Source organism: Bombina bombina, chromosome 1 (assembly GCF_027579735.1).
Source record: "Bombina bombina isolate aBomBom1 chromosome 1, aBomBom1.pri, whole genome shotgun sequence".
Lineage (NCBI taxonomy): Eukaryota > Metazoa > Chordata > Amphibia > Anura > Bombinatoridae > Bombina > Bombina bombina.
The window spans coordinates 1,529,173,224-1,529,190,593 of NC_069499.1; the positions used below are offsets into that span (position 1 = coordinate 1,529,173,224).

General features: G+C 38.9%; 1 protein-coding gene across 4 annotated transcripts in view; it reads left to right on the forward strand.

Moving 5' to 3' along the window:
* MBTD1 (mbt domain containing 1) overlaps positions 1 to 17,370 on the forward strand; it is a 231,185-nt gene that overhangs the window by 92,313 nt on the left and 121,502 nt on the right. For all 4 annotated transcript variants that reach the window (XM_053708377.1, XM_053708384.1, XM_053708392.1 and 1 more), the window contains exon 13: positions 4,769 to 4,851. In XM_053708377.1, the coding sequence (XP_053564352.1) occupies positions 4,769 to 4,851 (83 nt within the window). The remainder of the gene's footprint in view (positions 1 to 4,768; positions 4,852 to 17,370) is intronic.

The window sequence follows — 17,370 nt, forward strand, 5'->3', positions numbered from 1 at the left end:
CATCAGGATCTCAAATCATTAAATTTGAAGGTATGGAAATTGAACACTTAGTGCTTAGTGATAGAGGTTTCTCTGACTCAGTGATTAATACTATGTTACAGGCTCATAAAAATGTTTCTAGAAAAATTTATTATCGAGTTTGGAAGACTTGCATTTCATGGTGTTCTCATAAATTTTCTTGGCATTCTTTTAGACTTCCTAGAATTTTACAGTTTCTTCAGGATGGTTTGGATATAGGTTTGTCTGCAAGTTCCTTGAAAGGACAAATCTCTGCTCTTTCTGTTTTATTCCACAGAAAAATTGCTAAACTTCCTGATATTCATTGTTTTGTACAGGCTTTGGTTCGTATCAAGCCTGTCATTAAATCAATCTCTCCTCCTTGGAGTCTTAATTTGGTTTTGAAGGCTTTATAGGCTCCTCCGTTTGAGCCTATGCATTCTTTGGACATTAAATTGCTTTCTTGGAAAGTGTTTTTCCTTTTGGCCATCTCTTCTGCTAGAAGAGTTTCTGAATTATCAGCTCTTTCTTGTGAATCAGTTTTGCGGACTTCATTTAAATTGTTACCTAAAGTTGTGCATTCTAACAATATTAGTAGAGAAATTGTTGTTCCTTCTTTGTATTCTAATTCTAAGAATTCTTTGGAAAGCTCTTTACATTCTTTGGATGTGGTGAGAGCTTTGAAATATTATGTTGACGCTACTAAAGTTTTCAGGAAGACTTCTAGTCTGTTATCTTTTCTGGTTCCAGGAAAGGTTAGAAGGCTTCTGCCGTTTCTTTGGCATCTTGGTTAAAGCTTTTGATTCATCAAGCTTATTTGGAGTCGGGTAAGACCCCGCCTCAGAGAATCACAGCTCATTCTACTAGGTCAGTTTCCACTTCCTGGGCTTTTAAGAATGAAGCTTCAGTTGATCAGATTTGCAAAACAGCAACTTGGTCTTCTTTGCATACATTTACTAAATTCTACCATTTTGATGTTTTTGCTTCTTCGTAAGCAGTTTTTGGTAGAAAAGTTCTTCAGGCAGCTGTTTCAGTTTGATTCTTCTGCTTATAATTTAAGTTTTTTCTTTTCAATTATGAGATTAAATTTATGATTTGGGTTGTGGATTAATTTTTTTCAGCAGAATTGGCTGTCTTTATTTTTTATCCCTCCCTCTCTAGTGACTCTTGCGTGGAGTTCCACATCTTGGGTATTTGCTATCCCATACGTCACTAGCTCATGGACTTTTGCCAATTACATGAAAGAAAACATAATTTATGTAAGAACTTACCTGATAAATTCATTTCTTTCATATTGGCAAGAGTCCATGAGGCCCACCATTTTTCTGGTGGTTTTGATTTTTTTTTTTGTATAAAGCACAATTATTCCAATTCATTTGTTGATGCTTTTTACTCCTTTCTTCATCACCCCACTTCTTGGCTATTCGTTAAACTGAATTGTAGGTGTGGTGAGGGGTGTATTTATAGGCATTTTGAGGTTTGGGAAACTTTGCCCCTCCTGGTAGGATTGTATATCCCATACATCACTAGTTCATGGACTCTTGCCAATATGAAATAAATGAATTTATCAGGTAAGTTATTACATAAATTATGTTTTTTTTTTTCTTCATTCTCTTGCTATCTTTATTTGAAAAAGCTGGAATCTAAGCTAAGGATTCTGCCCATTTTTGGTTCAGCACCCTGGATAGTGCTTTCTTATTGGTGGGTACATTTAGCGACCAATCGGCAAGCGCAACCCAGGTGCTGAACCAAAAATGGACTAACTCCTTAGCTTAGACATGATCAGACAAATGGGATATTTTATTATTATAAAGAAAATTATAGAGCAAGCTCAGATTGGATGACCCCAGCCTGCCCCACATGATGAGGCAGGCTAGGGACACCCCCGGAAGCCCCATGAAGCACTTGGCATCACCATCTTTGAAGCCACATGGGGAGGGGGACTATATGGGGCTATTTTATTAAAAATACATGTTGGGTTTTTTTTAAATTTATTTTTATGTATGTGATTTTACGAAGTGCCTCGAGCCACCAAGGCTCTTAGCACACTTACAGAGCATCAGAAGCCTGCCCGATGGCTTCTGATGCTCTGTCTGACTGCTGGGCTCCATGTGGAGTCAAACCGGAAGTGATCACTCCGTTGGAACGATCAAAATGGAGTCCAGCAGTCAGGAACAGTATTGCAGAATGCCTCATCATTGAGGCATCACTGCAATACTGTTTGAGCGGCTCCTGCGCTCAGATTACCCTCTCCCTGCATATATTCAATTATAATATGTTCCATAGTGTAGCGTTCCTGCCCCAGTGCCCGATCCCGCCCCCTCTGGCGTATATCCGCCAGCGATGAGCTGCACATCCGCCTCCCTGTAATGGCTCCCATCTCTGGCTGATGCAGAGAGGGCCACAGAGTGGCCCCCTCTGCATCGGTGGGTAAAAAAGTTATTGCAGTGATGCCTCAATATCGAGGCATCCCTGCAATACCTTGAAAGCAGCTGGAAGTGATCACGATCGCTTCCACCGCTTGAAACCCCAGAGGACGTGCCAAGAACGTCCTTGGTCGTTAAGGGTATTTTTTTGCAGGACGTTTCTGGCACATCCTCGGTCGCGAAGGGGTTAAAGGGACCCTGAACCCAAATTTTTTTCTTTTGTGATTCAGATAGAGCATGCAATTTTAAGCAACTTTCTGATTTACTCCTATTATCCATTTTTATTTATTCTCTTGCTATCTTTATTTGAAAAAGAAGTGGTTCAGCACTTGTTTATTGGTGGGTGAATTTATCCACCAATCAGCAAGAACAACCCAGGTTGTTAACCAAAAATGGGCCGGCATCTAAACTTACATTCTTGATTTTCAAATAAAGATGCCAAGAGAATGAAGAAAATTTGATAATAGGAGTAAATTAGAAAGTTGCTTAAAATTGCATGCTCTATCTGAATCACGAAAGAAAGAAAAAAATGGGTTCAGTGTTCCTTTAAGTATTGTGAGGGTTGCTGAACTATTAAATAATCTTGTAAGACAGTCTTAAATTATTTGCTTACTTATTTATGAGACTGCTTATTCAGCGAATATTAGGCAATAATATGTTGATACTTTTTACCGAAGTGCACACAAAAGATTTCCTTACCCTTAATAATGTATTATGTTGTAGTGCAAGTCAGTTATTTATCATATAAAATCAACAGAATAAGCTGCATTAAAAAGAGACTTTGCTCTCGTGAATCTGACATCCTGGTAATTAAACGCTTCGCTGTTTCAGATAGGTTTTTCTTAGGATAGGTTATTGGCACCTTTAATTGAGAAATTATAGGAAACCAAACCAGGCATATTTATCATAAAGTTTGGAAAACCTGTTTATCCTGGTGTGCTCGCAAGGGATACCATTGGAATTGTTTTAGAATTCCTAGAGTTCCTCCAGGATGTTTTGGTAAAAGTCTTGTCAAGGGTCAAATTTCAGCCCTGGCTGATTCCATAAGCCTATTGCTAAAATACCTGATATGCAGACCTTTGTTCAGGTGCTCATCAGAATTAGATCATTTATTTGTCCAGTTTTTCCACCATGGAATCTTAATCTGGTTGTCAGGGTTATTCAAGACAATTCCTTTTGAACCTATGTATGGTCCTGACCTTTAAAGGACCAGTCAACACAGTAGATTTGCATAATCAACAAGTGCATGATAGCACGTAGTCTGAACTTCAAATGAGTAGTAGATTTTTTTTTCTGACAATTTTAAAAGTTTTTTTTCTATTTCCACTCCTCCTGTATCATGTGACAGCCATCAGCCAATCACAAATGCATATACGTTTATGCTGTGAATTCTTGCACATGCTCAGTAGGAGCTGGTGACTCAAAAAGTTTTTAAATATAAAAAGACTGTGCACATTTTGTTAATGTAAGTAAATTGAAAAGTTGTTTAAAATTGCATGCTCTATCTGAATAATGAAAGTTTAATTTTGACTTGAGTGTCCTTTTCAACTTTTATCCTTTTTTCTCCAGGCCATTTCTTCTGTCAGAAGAGTTTCTAAGATTTCACCTTTATCTTGCAAACCTCCTTTGCATACCTGTTTTTGTGGTATACTCCCCCTGAGCACATTACTCCTTAAAAGCTGCTCTAGTAAAATATTTCCAGGCCTTTCATAATGAGGCATCTATGGAGCAGATTTGTAAGACAGCTACTTGGTCTGTTCTGTGGGCCGTAGTGCCTGATTCGTAATGTATCTGCCTTCACTGTCGTTCCTATTACATGGTGTTCTTGTGGACATCACTGCTTGTATAGATTCCGGTGCATAATCTGATGAAAGAAAAAATGTATGCTTACCTGATACTCCACGAGTACCGCCATTTCTTTTTCACTTTGCCTCGCTTTGTCTTTCCTGCTTTTGCTTCCTCCATCTACTAGGCTTTATGTATGACTGAGCATTCAGGGTAAGTGGGGTATGTTGGGGTGATTTTGCCTCCTCCTTGTGCTCTGGCGGCTAACTTCCCACACATGATGTCTCATTGATGTTCACCATCAAGAATTAAAGAAATTTTTCAGTTAAGCATAAATTTTGGGGGTATTTTTTGCTGTTCATATGTGAACATATATACCGAAATTTTGTGGACTTAAGTCATCTGTAGATAGACAGCATACGGGGCCTGATGTAGCAGAAACAGACTTAATTTTTTTTTTTTATGTTTGTTCCAATATGTGAACATATATAGTTTCTTTTTTTATTGATACTTCGTTCTGGTTCACAAAATAAGAATAACCATACTTCTTTTTGCCATAGGCTACACAAAACTACCTTTCAAATGGTTTGACTACCTCAGGGAAACTGGATCCATAGCTGCTCCTGTAAAACTGTTTAATAAGGTAATAGTAAATGATAGGGCTGTGAGATATGATTTTTTTTTTTTATTATGTTATATTGCGATTTTATTAAAAAAAAAATAAACCTACAGTACTGTGCAAAAGTCTTAGGCCACCATTAGATTTGTTGTTTTAGCAATGGTATAATGACCATATATAATTATTTCTCAGTCTCTTTATTAGAATACAACCAGAAAATACAGAATATTTGAATGAAGTATTAGCAAAAAGAAAAAAATCAGAAAAAAACAGCTTCTATAGGCTAAAGTGGCAAGTATTTAGTGTGACCTCCCCTTATACTTGAGCAATAGCAGGAACCTGGCTCTGTAAACCGGAATGGAACCCTAATTAATGTCATTAATGTCCTACTATTTCATGTCAAATTGACTGCTGTACAAAATGGTCTATTACATCAGGTTTGTGCAAGATATGACTAACAACAACTAGACAAACTAGCTGTAACTAAGAGTACAACAAAGTTTAAAGAGAGAGTAATTCCACTTATCTGTTATAAGACTTAAACTCTACTTACTTCATAAAGTGTTCAAATGATAAAATTGTTCCAAATCATTCATACATTAAAGTTTATTTAAATCAACTAAGGAACTCACACACATACTGTAGCAAAAGCTGTGAATTAAAACCACTTAAACTCTGTGGATAGCATAATAGCCATTAAGTAACTATGTCCACTATTAAGTTATCCTCAATCCGTTATAAGTTCAGGTTAACTAAGCCCTTACAATCCAAGGGCTGCATTAATTTTTAACATATATTAGTAAAGGATTAGAGGATATAAGTTAAATTACTTAGTAAACTTATTTTACCACAAGAGTAAGCAAATTAAAAAGGACAACAGGAGAGACAAAGCTGCCCCTGTTGGACCCCTGACGCGCGTTTCACGAACGCTTCCTCAGAGGGGGTGCGGGCCGCTGCTATTCGGCGTCTTATATTGTGTCAAAATGCCCACCACTGACACCAGATTGGATAAGCAAATGGGAGTTGTCTCCTTAGGATTGGCTGATTCTCTTGTCAGTCTTGACATCATCGTCCTACGTAGGAGAAACTCATGATTGAACAGGAGGTGTGTATCTGACCGTCGCTTGGTCATAGAGGCAGCACCAATCCACGATACGCTTATCATGATTATAGTGGGCGTAAGGATTTGGGCTGATGCGATTGGAAGATCACATAGCCAAAGAGTGTTTGTATACATAGGGATAAACAAACTGTAAATCAATTTATATACCTTTATATAACTTATGACTTGCGATCCTTAAGAGTACCTGATATTATTGGATCAGAAGCAGGTCAGTAGTAAAGTATATCAATACGAAATGAGATATAACACGAACGGACGATTACAATCAGTGTTATACATAAATGGCTCAGTTTATCTCGATTGAGAATTTTATATTACACATCGTGGGTATTCATAAACTTGCAAAAGTTATTTTTGTCCAATATTACATTATCAAACCGCAGATCACTGTTATGTATTTGTTCATTATATGTCATTGCAGGTATCCTATTATAACGAGTGTAAGTATATTTAACAAGCACTTGGTATTTATGCTGGCCATTTATTTTGGTTATATTACAGAGCAAAATATTCCATACATTTTGGGTAAATATTAGTACATATACTATCAACTAGTTGTTTACTTTCTTCTAAACCGTATCATTTTACATTGATTACTGGATGGATATTGTTGTTAAGATAGTACTAATACAATATTGGACCAAAAATCATGACAACAAATCCTCTATCATTGAATAGAAAAAACAAAATGTAATCCAGGAATTTATAGGATTAAAGGAAATTAAATATCCTGAAAGATACAGGGATTGTGAAGACAAAAACCGAGATAAAAAAATATCGCGTGTAGCAATATATAGAAGTATTGGAAAATAAGTGAATCAACAGTTACAGGAATTTTACGTACAGTGCTTTAATATTATTGGAGTGTTAGTGTGAACAACCAACCAGACAATAATGTGTCACAATCAAAAGACTTAATCTATTTTAGGGAATGTGCACAGCCATGAATGTGTTACTCTTGTACTAAGGTCAAACTTAAAATGTGACTTTTCTTGAGGTAATAGTGTGACGTTGCTTTTTATAAATGTGGTTACTAGGAAACACATTAAGAAAGTGAAACTTTAAGAGAAAATTATTATATCAATTTTTTATTTAAAATAAAATCATGTTAGGAACGTCGATTTCGAGTATCCTTATATAGTGATTGTTGGGGTATACTTAAACACATGTGCAAAGGGCTGTTGTTGTGAAAATGTAGTACTATATGTTGTTATAATTTAATTCACTACTAGTGATCCTTTGTGCAGGGAAGTGTGAATTCACTTAATTTAATTCCTTGGTTACATTGAGGCATTTTGGCCTATATTTATTATTAAAAGTATTGTCATATTCCAATTTTTAACTTTGTTCAAATAATTACCTCTCAAATTATTACTGTTAACATGACTCATATCAACTATAATAAATAATGACTCACAGAAAGTTGTTACAAGTATACAAAATAATTATTGTAGTCATTCATCCCATTTGGTTTAACAGTATTCACATTTTAACCCCTTAATGACCACAATGTACCCTGTATGTCACTGGTCACTAAGGGTTTTTTCAGGACATAATAGCACAAGTCTAGAAAGAACATGCTATTAATGCCCTCCCTCCAACAGGCTTTGTGGAATAGAGAAGTCTCAACGCTGGTGGCAAGACCGCGCTATAAAACAATAAAGTCCCAAAAAAAGGCCAGTGACATACAGGGTACGTCGCTGGTCCTTAAGGGGTTAAGTTTGACCTTAGTACAAGAGTAACACATTCATGGCTGTGCACATTCCCTAAAATAGATTAAGTCTTTTGATTGTGACACATTATTGTCTGGTTGGTTGTTCACACTCACACTCCAATAATATTAAAGCACTGCACGTAAAATTCCTGTAACTGTTGATTCACTTATTTTCCAATACTTCTATATATTGCTACACGCGATATTTTTTTATCTCAGTTTTTGTCTTCACAATCCCTGTATCTTTCAGGATATTTAATTTCCTTTAATCCTATAAATTCCTGGATTACATTTTGTTTTTTCTATTCAATGATAGAGGATTTGTTGTCATGATTTTTGGTCCAATATTGTATTAGTACTATCTTAACAACAATATCCATCCAGTAATCAATGTAAAATGATACGGTTTAGAAGAAAGTAAACAGCTAGTTGATAGTATATGTACTAATATTTACCCAAAATGTATGGAATATTTTGCTCTGTAATATAACCAAAATAAATGGCCAGCATAAATACCAAGTGCTTGTTAAATATACTTACACTCGTTATAATAGGATACCTGCAATGACATATAATGAACAAATACATAACAGTGATCTGCGGTTTGATAATGTAATATTGGACAAAAATAACTTTTGCAAGTTTATGAATACCCACAATGTGTAATATAAAATTCTCAATCGAGATAAACTGAGCCATTTATGTATAACACTGATTGTAATCGTCCGTTCGTGTTATATCTCATTTCGTATTGATATACTTTTCTACTGACCTGCTTCTGATCCAATAATATCAGGTACTCTTAAGGATCGCAAGTCATAAGTTATATAAAAGGTATATAAATTGATTTACAGTTTGTTTATCCCTATGTATACAAACACTCTTTGGCTATGTGATCTTCCAATCGCATCAGCCCAAATCCTTACGCCCACTATAATCATGATAAGCGTATCGTGGATTGGTGCTGCCTCTATGACCAAGCGACGGTCAGATACACACCTCCTGTTCAATCATGAGTTTCTCCTACGTAGGACGATGATGTCAAGACTGACAAGAGAATCAGCCAATCCTAAGGAGACAACTCCCATTTGCTTATCCAATCTGGTGTCAGTGGTGGGCATTTTGACACAATATAAGACGCCGAGTAGCAGCGGCCCGCACCCCCTCTGAGGAAGCGTTCGTGAAACGCGCGTCAGGGGTCCGACAGGGGCAGCTTTGTCTCTCCTGTTGTCCTTTTTAATTTGCTTACTCTTGTGGTAAAATAAGTTTACTAAGTAATTTAACTTATATCCTCTAATCCTTTACTAATATATGTTAAAAATTAATGCAGCCCTCGGATTGTAAGGGCTTAGTTAACCTGAACTTATAACGGATTGAGGATAACTTAATAGTGGACATAGTTACTTAATGGCTATTATGCTATCCACAGAGTTTAAGTGGTTTTAATTCACAGCTTTTGCTACAGTATGTGTGTGAGTTCCTTAGTTGATTTAAATAAACTTTAATGTATGAATGATTTGGAACAATTTTATCATTTGAACACTTTATGAAGTAAGTAGAGTTTAAGTCTTATAACAGATAAGTGGAATTACTCTCTCTTTAAACTTTGTTGTACTCTTAGTTACAGCTAGTTTGTCTAGTTGTTGTTAGTTGTCTCAGTGAGCAATCCACCCCAGGTTTTGCTTTTTCTACAAAATATAAAATTCTAGCATTTAGAATATCATTTTCAAATAGTAAATATATGTAGAACCTGGTACCATATTTTTTCAACTCTACTCCCCCCAACCCCCCTTTCTTTCTAAACAAATTTGTGCAAGATATGCTTGAACATTACATACACGTGATGTGAGGTTAGTTAATTCATTGGATGCTTTCTAATAAGACCAACTTTTAATTGTATCATTACATTCAAAATGCCAAAGATCACATAATTTGACAGACATAATATCATACTTTCTTCTGTTAAGTGTGATCAGTCCACGGGTCATCATTACTTCTGGGATATTAACTCCTCCCCAACAGGAAGTGCAAGAGGATTCACCCAGCAGAGCTGCATATAGCTCCTCCCCTCTACGTCACTCCCAGTCATTCTCTTGCACCCAACGACTAGATAGGAGGTGTGAGAGGGCTATGGTGATTATACTTAGTTTTATATCTTCAATCAAAGGTTTGTTATTTTAAAATAGCACCGGAGTGTGTTATTACCTCTCTGGCAGAGTTTGAAGAAGAATCTACCAGAGTTTTTGCTATGATTTTAGCCGGAGTAGTTAAGATCATATTGCTGTTTCTCGGCCATCTGAGGAGAGGTAAACTTCAGATCAGGGGACAGCGGGCAGATGAATCTGCATAGAGGTATGTAGCAGTTTTTATTTTCTGACAATGGAATTGATGAGAAAATCCTGCCATACCGATATAATGTCATGTATGTATACTTTACACTTCAGTATTCTGGGGAATGGTACTTCACTAGAATTACACTGTAAGAAGTACATTAAGCTGTTTAATAACTAGAAATTATGTTTAACGTTTTTGCTGGAATGTAAAATCGTTTTCATTTGCTGAGGTACTGAGTGAATAAATGTTTGGGCACCATTTTTCCACTTGGCAGTTGCTTAATCTTTTTCTGACAGTTTCTGTTCTCTCTCACTGCTGTGTGTGAGGGGGAAGGGCCGTTTTTTTGGCGCCTTTTCTATGCATCAGTTATTTCAGTCAGCAGCTCATTGTATTTCCTGCATGATCCGGTTCATCTCTACAGAACTCAGGGGTCTTCAAACTTATTTTGAGGGAGGTAATTTCTCTCAGCAGAGCTGTGAGAATTATAGTTGACTGTGATAAAAAACGTTTATTCTGTAATTGTTTCCTGCTTTCAGAATTTGTTATCTTTGCTATTGGGATTAAACCTTTGCTAAAGTTGTGTTGTTTACAAGGATTGAGGCTATAACTGTTTCAATTTATTAATTTTCAACTGTCATAGATTTTCTGTGCTTCTTAAAGGCACAGTACGTTTTTAATATTATTCTAATTGAATTGTATTCTAAGTTGCAAGTTTATTTGCTAGTGTGTTAAACATGTCTGATTCAGAGGAAGATACCTGTGTCATTTGTTGCAATGCCAAAGTGGAGCCCAATAGAAATTTATGTACTAACTGTATTGATGCTACTTTAAATAAAAGTCAATCTGTACAAATTGAACAAATTTCACCAAACAACGAGGGGAGAGTTATGCCGACTAACTCGCCTCACGTGCCAGTACCTGCATCTCCCGCTCGGGAGGTGCGTGATATTGTAGCGCCGAGTACATCTGGCCGGCCATTACAAATCACATTACAGGATATGGCTTCTGTTATGACTGAAGTTTTGGCTAAATTACCAGAACTAAGAGGTAAGCGTGATCACTCTGGGGTGAGAACAGAGTGCGCTGATAATATTAGGGCCATGTCAGATACTGCGTCACAGGTTGCAGAACATGAGGACGGAGAACTTCATTCTGTGGGTGACGGTTCTGATCCAAACAGACTGGATTCAGATATTTCAAATTTTAAATTTAAACTGGAAAACCTCCGTGTATTACTAGGGGAGGTGTTAGCGGCTCTGAATGATTGTAACACAGTTGCAATACCAGAGAAAATGTGTAGGTTGGATAAATATTTTGCGGTACCGACGAGTACTGAGGTTTTTCCTATACCTAAGAGAATTACTGAAATTGTTTCTAAGGAGTGGGATAGACCCGGTGTGCCGTTCTCACCCCCTCCGATATTTAGAAAAATGTTTCCAATAGACGCCACCACACGGGACTTATGGCAAGCGGTCCCTAAGGTAGAGGGAGCAGTTTCTACTTTAGCTAAGCGTACCACTATCCCGGTGGAGGATAGCTGTGCTTTTTCAGATCCAATGGATAAAAAATTAGAGGGTTACCTTAAGAAAATGTTTGTTCAACAAGGTTTTATATTGCAACCCCTTGCATGCATTGCGCCGATCACGGCTGCAGCGGCGTTCTGGATTGAGTCTCTGGAAGAGAACATTAGTTCAGCTACTCTGGACGACATTACGGACAGGCTTAGAGTCCTTAAACTAGCTAATTCATTCATTTCGGAGGCCGTAGTACATCTAACTAAACTTACGGCGAAGAATTCAGGATTCGCCATTCAGGCACGCAGGGCGCTGTGGCTAAAATCCTGGTCAGCTGATGTTACTTCTAAGTCTAAATTGCTTAATATACCTTTCAAAGGGCAGACCTTATTCGGGCCCGGGTTGAAAGAGATTATCGCTGACATTACAGGAGGTAAAGGCCATGCCCTGCCTCAGGACAAAGCCAAAACTAAGACTAGACAGTCTAATTTTCGTTCCTTTCGTAATTTCAAAGCAGGAGCAGCATCAACTTCCTCTGCACCAAAACAGGAAGGAGCTGTTGCTCGCTACAGACAAGGCTGGAAACCTAACCAGTCCTGGAACAAGGGCAAGCAGACCAGGAAACCTACTGCTGCCCCTAAAACGGCATGAATTGAGGGCCCCCGATCCGGGATCGGATCTAGTGGGGGGCAGGCTTCTCTCTTCGCCCAGGCTTGGGCAAGAGATGTCCAGGATCCCTGGGCGCTAGAAATAATATCTCAGGGATACCTTCTGGACTTCAAATACTCTCCTCCAAGAGAGAGATTTCATCTGTCAAGGTTGTCAACAATCCAGACAAAGAAAGAGGCGTTTCTACGCTGCGTACAAGAGCTCTTGTTAATGGGAGTAATCCACCCAGTTCCACGATCGGAACAGGGACAGGGGTTTTACTCAAATCTGTTTGTGGTTCCCAAAAAAGAGGGAACTTTCAGACCAATCCTGGACTTAAAGATCCTAAACAAGTTCCTAAGAGTTCCATCGTTCAAGATGGAGACTATTCGGACAATTTTACCTATGATCCAAGAGGGTCAGTACATGACCACTGTAGATTTAAAAGATGCTTACCTTCACATACCGATTCACAAAGATCATTACCGGTACCTAAGGTTTGCCTTCCTAGACAGGCATTACCAGTTTGTAGCTCTTCCATTCGGATTGGCTACAGCTCCAAGAATCTTCACAAAGGTTCTGGGTGCTCTTCTGGCGGTACTAAGACCGCGGGGAATCTCGGTAGCTCCATACCTAGACGACATTCTGATTCAAGCTTCAAGCTTTCAAACTGCCAAGTCTCATACAGAGTTAGTACTGGCATTTCTAAGGTCACATGGATGGAAGGTGAACGAAAAGAAAAGTTCACTCGTTCCACTCACAAGAGTTCCCTTCCTGGGGACTCTTATAGATTCTGTAAAAATGAAGATTTACCTGACAGAGGACAGGTTAACAAGACTTCAAAGTGCTTGCCACACCCTTCATTCCATTCAACACTCAGTCAGTGGCTCAATGCATGGAGGTAATCGGCTTAATGGTAGCGGCAATGGACATAGTACCCTTTGCACGCCTACACCTCAGACCACTGCAACTGTGCATGCTAAGTCAGTGGAATGGGGATTACTCAGACTTATCCCCTTCTCTGAATCTGGATCAAGAGACCAGAAATTCTCTTCTTTGGTGGCTTTCTCGGCCACATCTGTCCAGGGGGATGCCATTCAGCAGACCAGACTGGACAATTGTAACAACAGACGCCAGCCTTCTAGGTTGGGGTGCCGTCTGGAATTCTCTGAAGGCTCAGGGACAATGGAGTCAGGAGGAGAGTCTCCTGCCAATAAACATTCTGGAATTGAGAGCAGTTCTCAATGCCCTCCTGGCTTGGCCCCAGTTGACAACGCGGAGTTTCATCAGGTTTCAGTCGGACAACATCACGACTGTAGCTTACATCAACCATCAGGGAGGGACACGAAGCTCCCTAGCTATGATGGAAGTATCAAAGATAATTCGCTGGGCAGAGTCTCACTCTTGCCACCTGTCAGCAATCCACATCCCGGGAGTGGAGAAATGGGAGGCGGATTTCTTAAGTCGTCAGACTTTTCATCCGGGGGAGTGGGAACTTCATCCGGAGGTCTTTGCCCAAATACTTCGACGTTGGGGCAAACCAGAGATAGATCTCATGGCGTCTCGACAGAACGCCAAGCTTCCTCGTTATGGGTCCAGATCCAGGGATCCAGAAGCAGTCCTGATAGATGCCCTGACAGCACCTTGGGACTTCAGGATGGCTTACGTGTTTCCACCCTTCCCGATGCTACCTCGATTGATTGCCAGAATCAAACAAGAGAGAGCATCAGTGATTCTAATAGCACCTGCGTGGCCACGCAGGACTTGGTATGCAGATCTGGTGGACATGTCATCCTGTCCACCTTGGTCTCTACCTCTGAAACAGGACCTTCTGATACAGGGTCCCTTCAAACATCAAAGTCTAACTTCTCTGAAGCTGACTGCTTGGAAATTGAACGCTTGATTTTATCAAGACGTGGGTTTTCTGAGTCAGTTATTGATACCTTAATACAGGCTAGGAAACCTGTTACCAGAAAGATTTACCATAAGATATGGCGTAAATACCTATATTGGTGTGAATCCAAAGGTTACTCTTGGAGTAAGGTTAGGATTCCTAGGATATTGTCTTTTCTACAAGAAGGTTTAGAAAAGGGTTTATCCGCTAGTTCATTAAAGGGACAGATCTCAGCTCTGTCCATTCTGTTACACAAACGTCTGTCAGAAGTTCCTGACGTCCAGGCTTTTTGTCAGGCTTTGGCTAGGATTAAGCCTGTGTTTAAAACGGTTGCTCCACCATGGAGTTTAAACCTTGTTCTTAATGTTTTACAGGGCGTTCCGTTTGAACCCCTTCATTCCATTGATATAAAGTTGTTATCTTGGAAAGTTCTATTTTTAATGGCTATTTCCTCGGCTCGAAGAGTCTCTGAGTTATCAGCCTTACATTGTGATTCTCCTTATTTGATTTTTCATTCGGATAAGGTAGTTCTGCGTACTAAACCTGGGTTCTTACCTAAGGTAGTTACTAACAGGAATATCAATCAAGAGATTGTTGTTCCTTCTTTATGCCCAAATCCTTCTTCGAAGAAGGAACGTCTACTGCACAACCTGGATGTAGTCCGTGCTCTAAAATTTTACTTACAGGCAACTAAGGAATTTCGACAAACGTCTTCTCTGTTTGTCGTTTACTCTGGGCAGAGGAGAGGTCAAAAAGCTTCTGCTACCTCTCTTTCTTTTTGGCTTCGTAGCATAATTCGTTTAGCTTATGAGACTGCTGGACAGCAGCCTCCTGAAAGGATTACAGCTCATTCCACTAGAGCTGTGGCTTCTACTTGGGCCTTTAAGAATGAGGCCTCTGTTGAACAGATTTGCAAGGCTGCAACTTGGTCTTCGCTTCATACTTTTTCCAAATTTTACAAATTTGACACTTTTGCTTCATCGGAGGCTATTTTTGGGAGAAAGGTTCTTCAGGCAGTGGTCCCTTCCGTATAAAGATCCTGCCTGTCCCTCCCGTCATCCTTGTACTTTTGCTTTGGTATTGGTATCCCAGAAGTAATGATGACCCGTGGACTGATCACACTTAACAGAAGAAAACATAATTTATGCTTACCTGATAAATTCCTTTCTTCTGTAGTGTGATCAGTCCACGGCCCGCCCTGTTTTAAGGCAGGTAAATATTTTTTAATTTATACTCCAGTCACCACTTCACCCTTGGCTTTTCCTTTCTCGTTGGTCCTTGGTCGAATGACTGGGAGTGACGTAGAGGGGAGGAGCTATATGCAGCTCTGCTGGGTGAATCCTCTTGCACTTCCTGTTGGGGAGGAGTTAATATCCCAGAAGTAATGATGACCCGTGGACTGATCACACTACAGAAGAAAGGAATTTATCAGGTAAGCATAAATTATGTTTTTGCATCAGCAAGGCCACTCTCAAATGAAAATCGGGAAACAAACTGGATACTCAAGATGTGGTATTCAAGCTGTTCTAAAGAAATTCGAAGAATCAGGAGAGGTCAATGACAAAAAAAAAAGACTGGAAGGCCAAGAAAATTTTCAAAATCTGATGAGAAGTTTCTTTTTTGAAAGACCGGAAGAAGTCCAGCAAGGACCTGGCTCCACATCTGTTAGCTTCATCGGAATGCCAAGTTGACCCTTCTACAGTCTGAATAAGCTTGATCAGGAATGATATTTGTGGAAGTGTAGCAGCTAAGAAACCACTTTTTCAGAAGGGGAACAAGGTGAAAATACTAAGATATGTTAAAGCTCACAAAGATTGTAATGAAAATCATTGGAAAACAGTATTATAGAGTGACACATCCAAGTTTGAAATTATTGGGTCCAGTCGTCAACAATATATGAAAGCAAGAGTTGGAGAGAGATGGAAGCATGAGTGCTTACTGCCTTCAGTGAAACATGGGTCTGTCCTGGTTTGGAGCTGCATTTTGCCAGTGGTGTTGGTGATATTGTCCGACTTGATGGGCTCATGAATGCTGAAAAGTACAGACAGGTTTTAATTCATCATTCCATTCCTTCTGGAAAGCGCCTGATTGGGAATGGTTTTATTTTTCAACATAACGATCCCAAGCACACTGCTAATGCAGTGAAATCCTATTTGGAGAGAAAAACAGCTGATAAAACACTGACAGTCATGGACTGGCCTTCACAAAGTCCGGACCTAAATATTAGACGCATTATGGTATCACCTGGACAGAGAAAGAAATAAGACAACCTAAATCTAAAGAAGAACTCTGGTGCAGCCCCCCAAAAGAGTTCAAGATGTGCTTAGTGCCAAGGGAGGTCACACTAAATACTGACTTTTGCCTGAAGAAGCCATTTTCTTCCGAAAATTGTGTTTGTTTTTTTTTTTTTATATTTTGTGTACATATTTTCTATTTGTAACTTAATAAGAGACCGGAAAATAAATATAGATGGTCATTAAAACTTTGCTAAAACAACAAATCTAATGGTGGCCTAAGACTTTTGCACAGCACTGTACATTAAACTGTTCAAAAACAGTGGCTTGTTCTCCTTGCAGTTTGCACTGCAGAGTGAATAGGCCAGAGAAAAGGGCACTACCAGTCCACCACCTTCTTTGTCTGTGCACACCTCAGGACTGGAGCTACAAACCATGAGGCAAGTAAAATGGCGATGGTAGTGTTACTTGTTGTGATGCTTCCTGGTCCACCCACCTGGAGGAGTGATAAGTGCTGCTGCTAGGCTGAACTATAGCGTATGTGTGACTAATGTGACGTTTTGTTTTTTTGGCAAAAAAAAATTCAGCCTTGTGCGCCCGCGATTAATTGCACAGCCCTAGTAAATAAAGCAATGTATGCTCCTTGGTTAAAATGAGGTATCAGATTATTATTATTCCTTTAGCGTATATGTGACTGATGTGACGTTTTTTTTTTTTTTTGCAAAAAAAAAATTCAGCCTTGTGCCCCCCTGATTAATTGCACAGCCCTAGTAAATAAAGCAATGTATGCTCCTTGGTTAAAATGAGGTATTATTATTCCTTTAGTACAAGGATAAAAGTACAACGGAGAAACAATACAATAAAAGACCAAATTTTGCAGACAAATACAGGGGGAATTGAAGGCCCTATTCCCGTGGGAACTTACAATCTAGATGGGCTCATTATAATTTAAAGTGTTTGTCAAAACATTTCTTCTGGACATATTGTAAACCTCATTCAGTGGTTTTTATCTATGGTTACTTTTGTTTGCATTACCAATATTTACATTTTGTAGTCGATAATCTCTTGAATGCATTCATCAG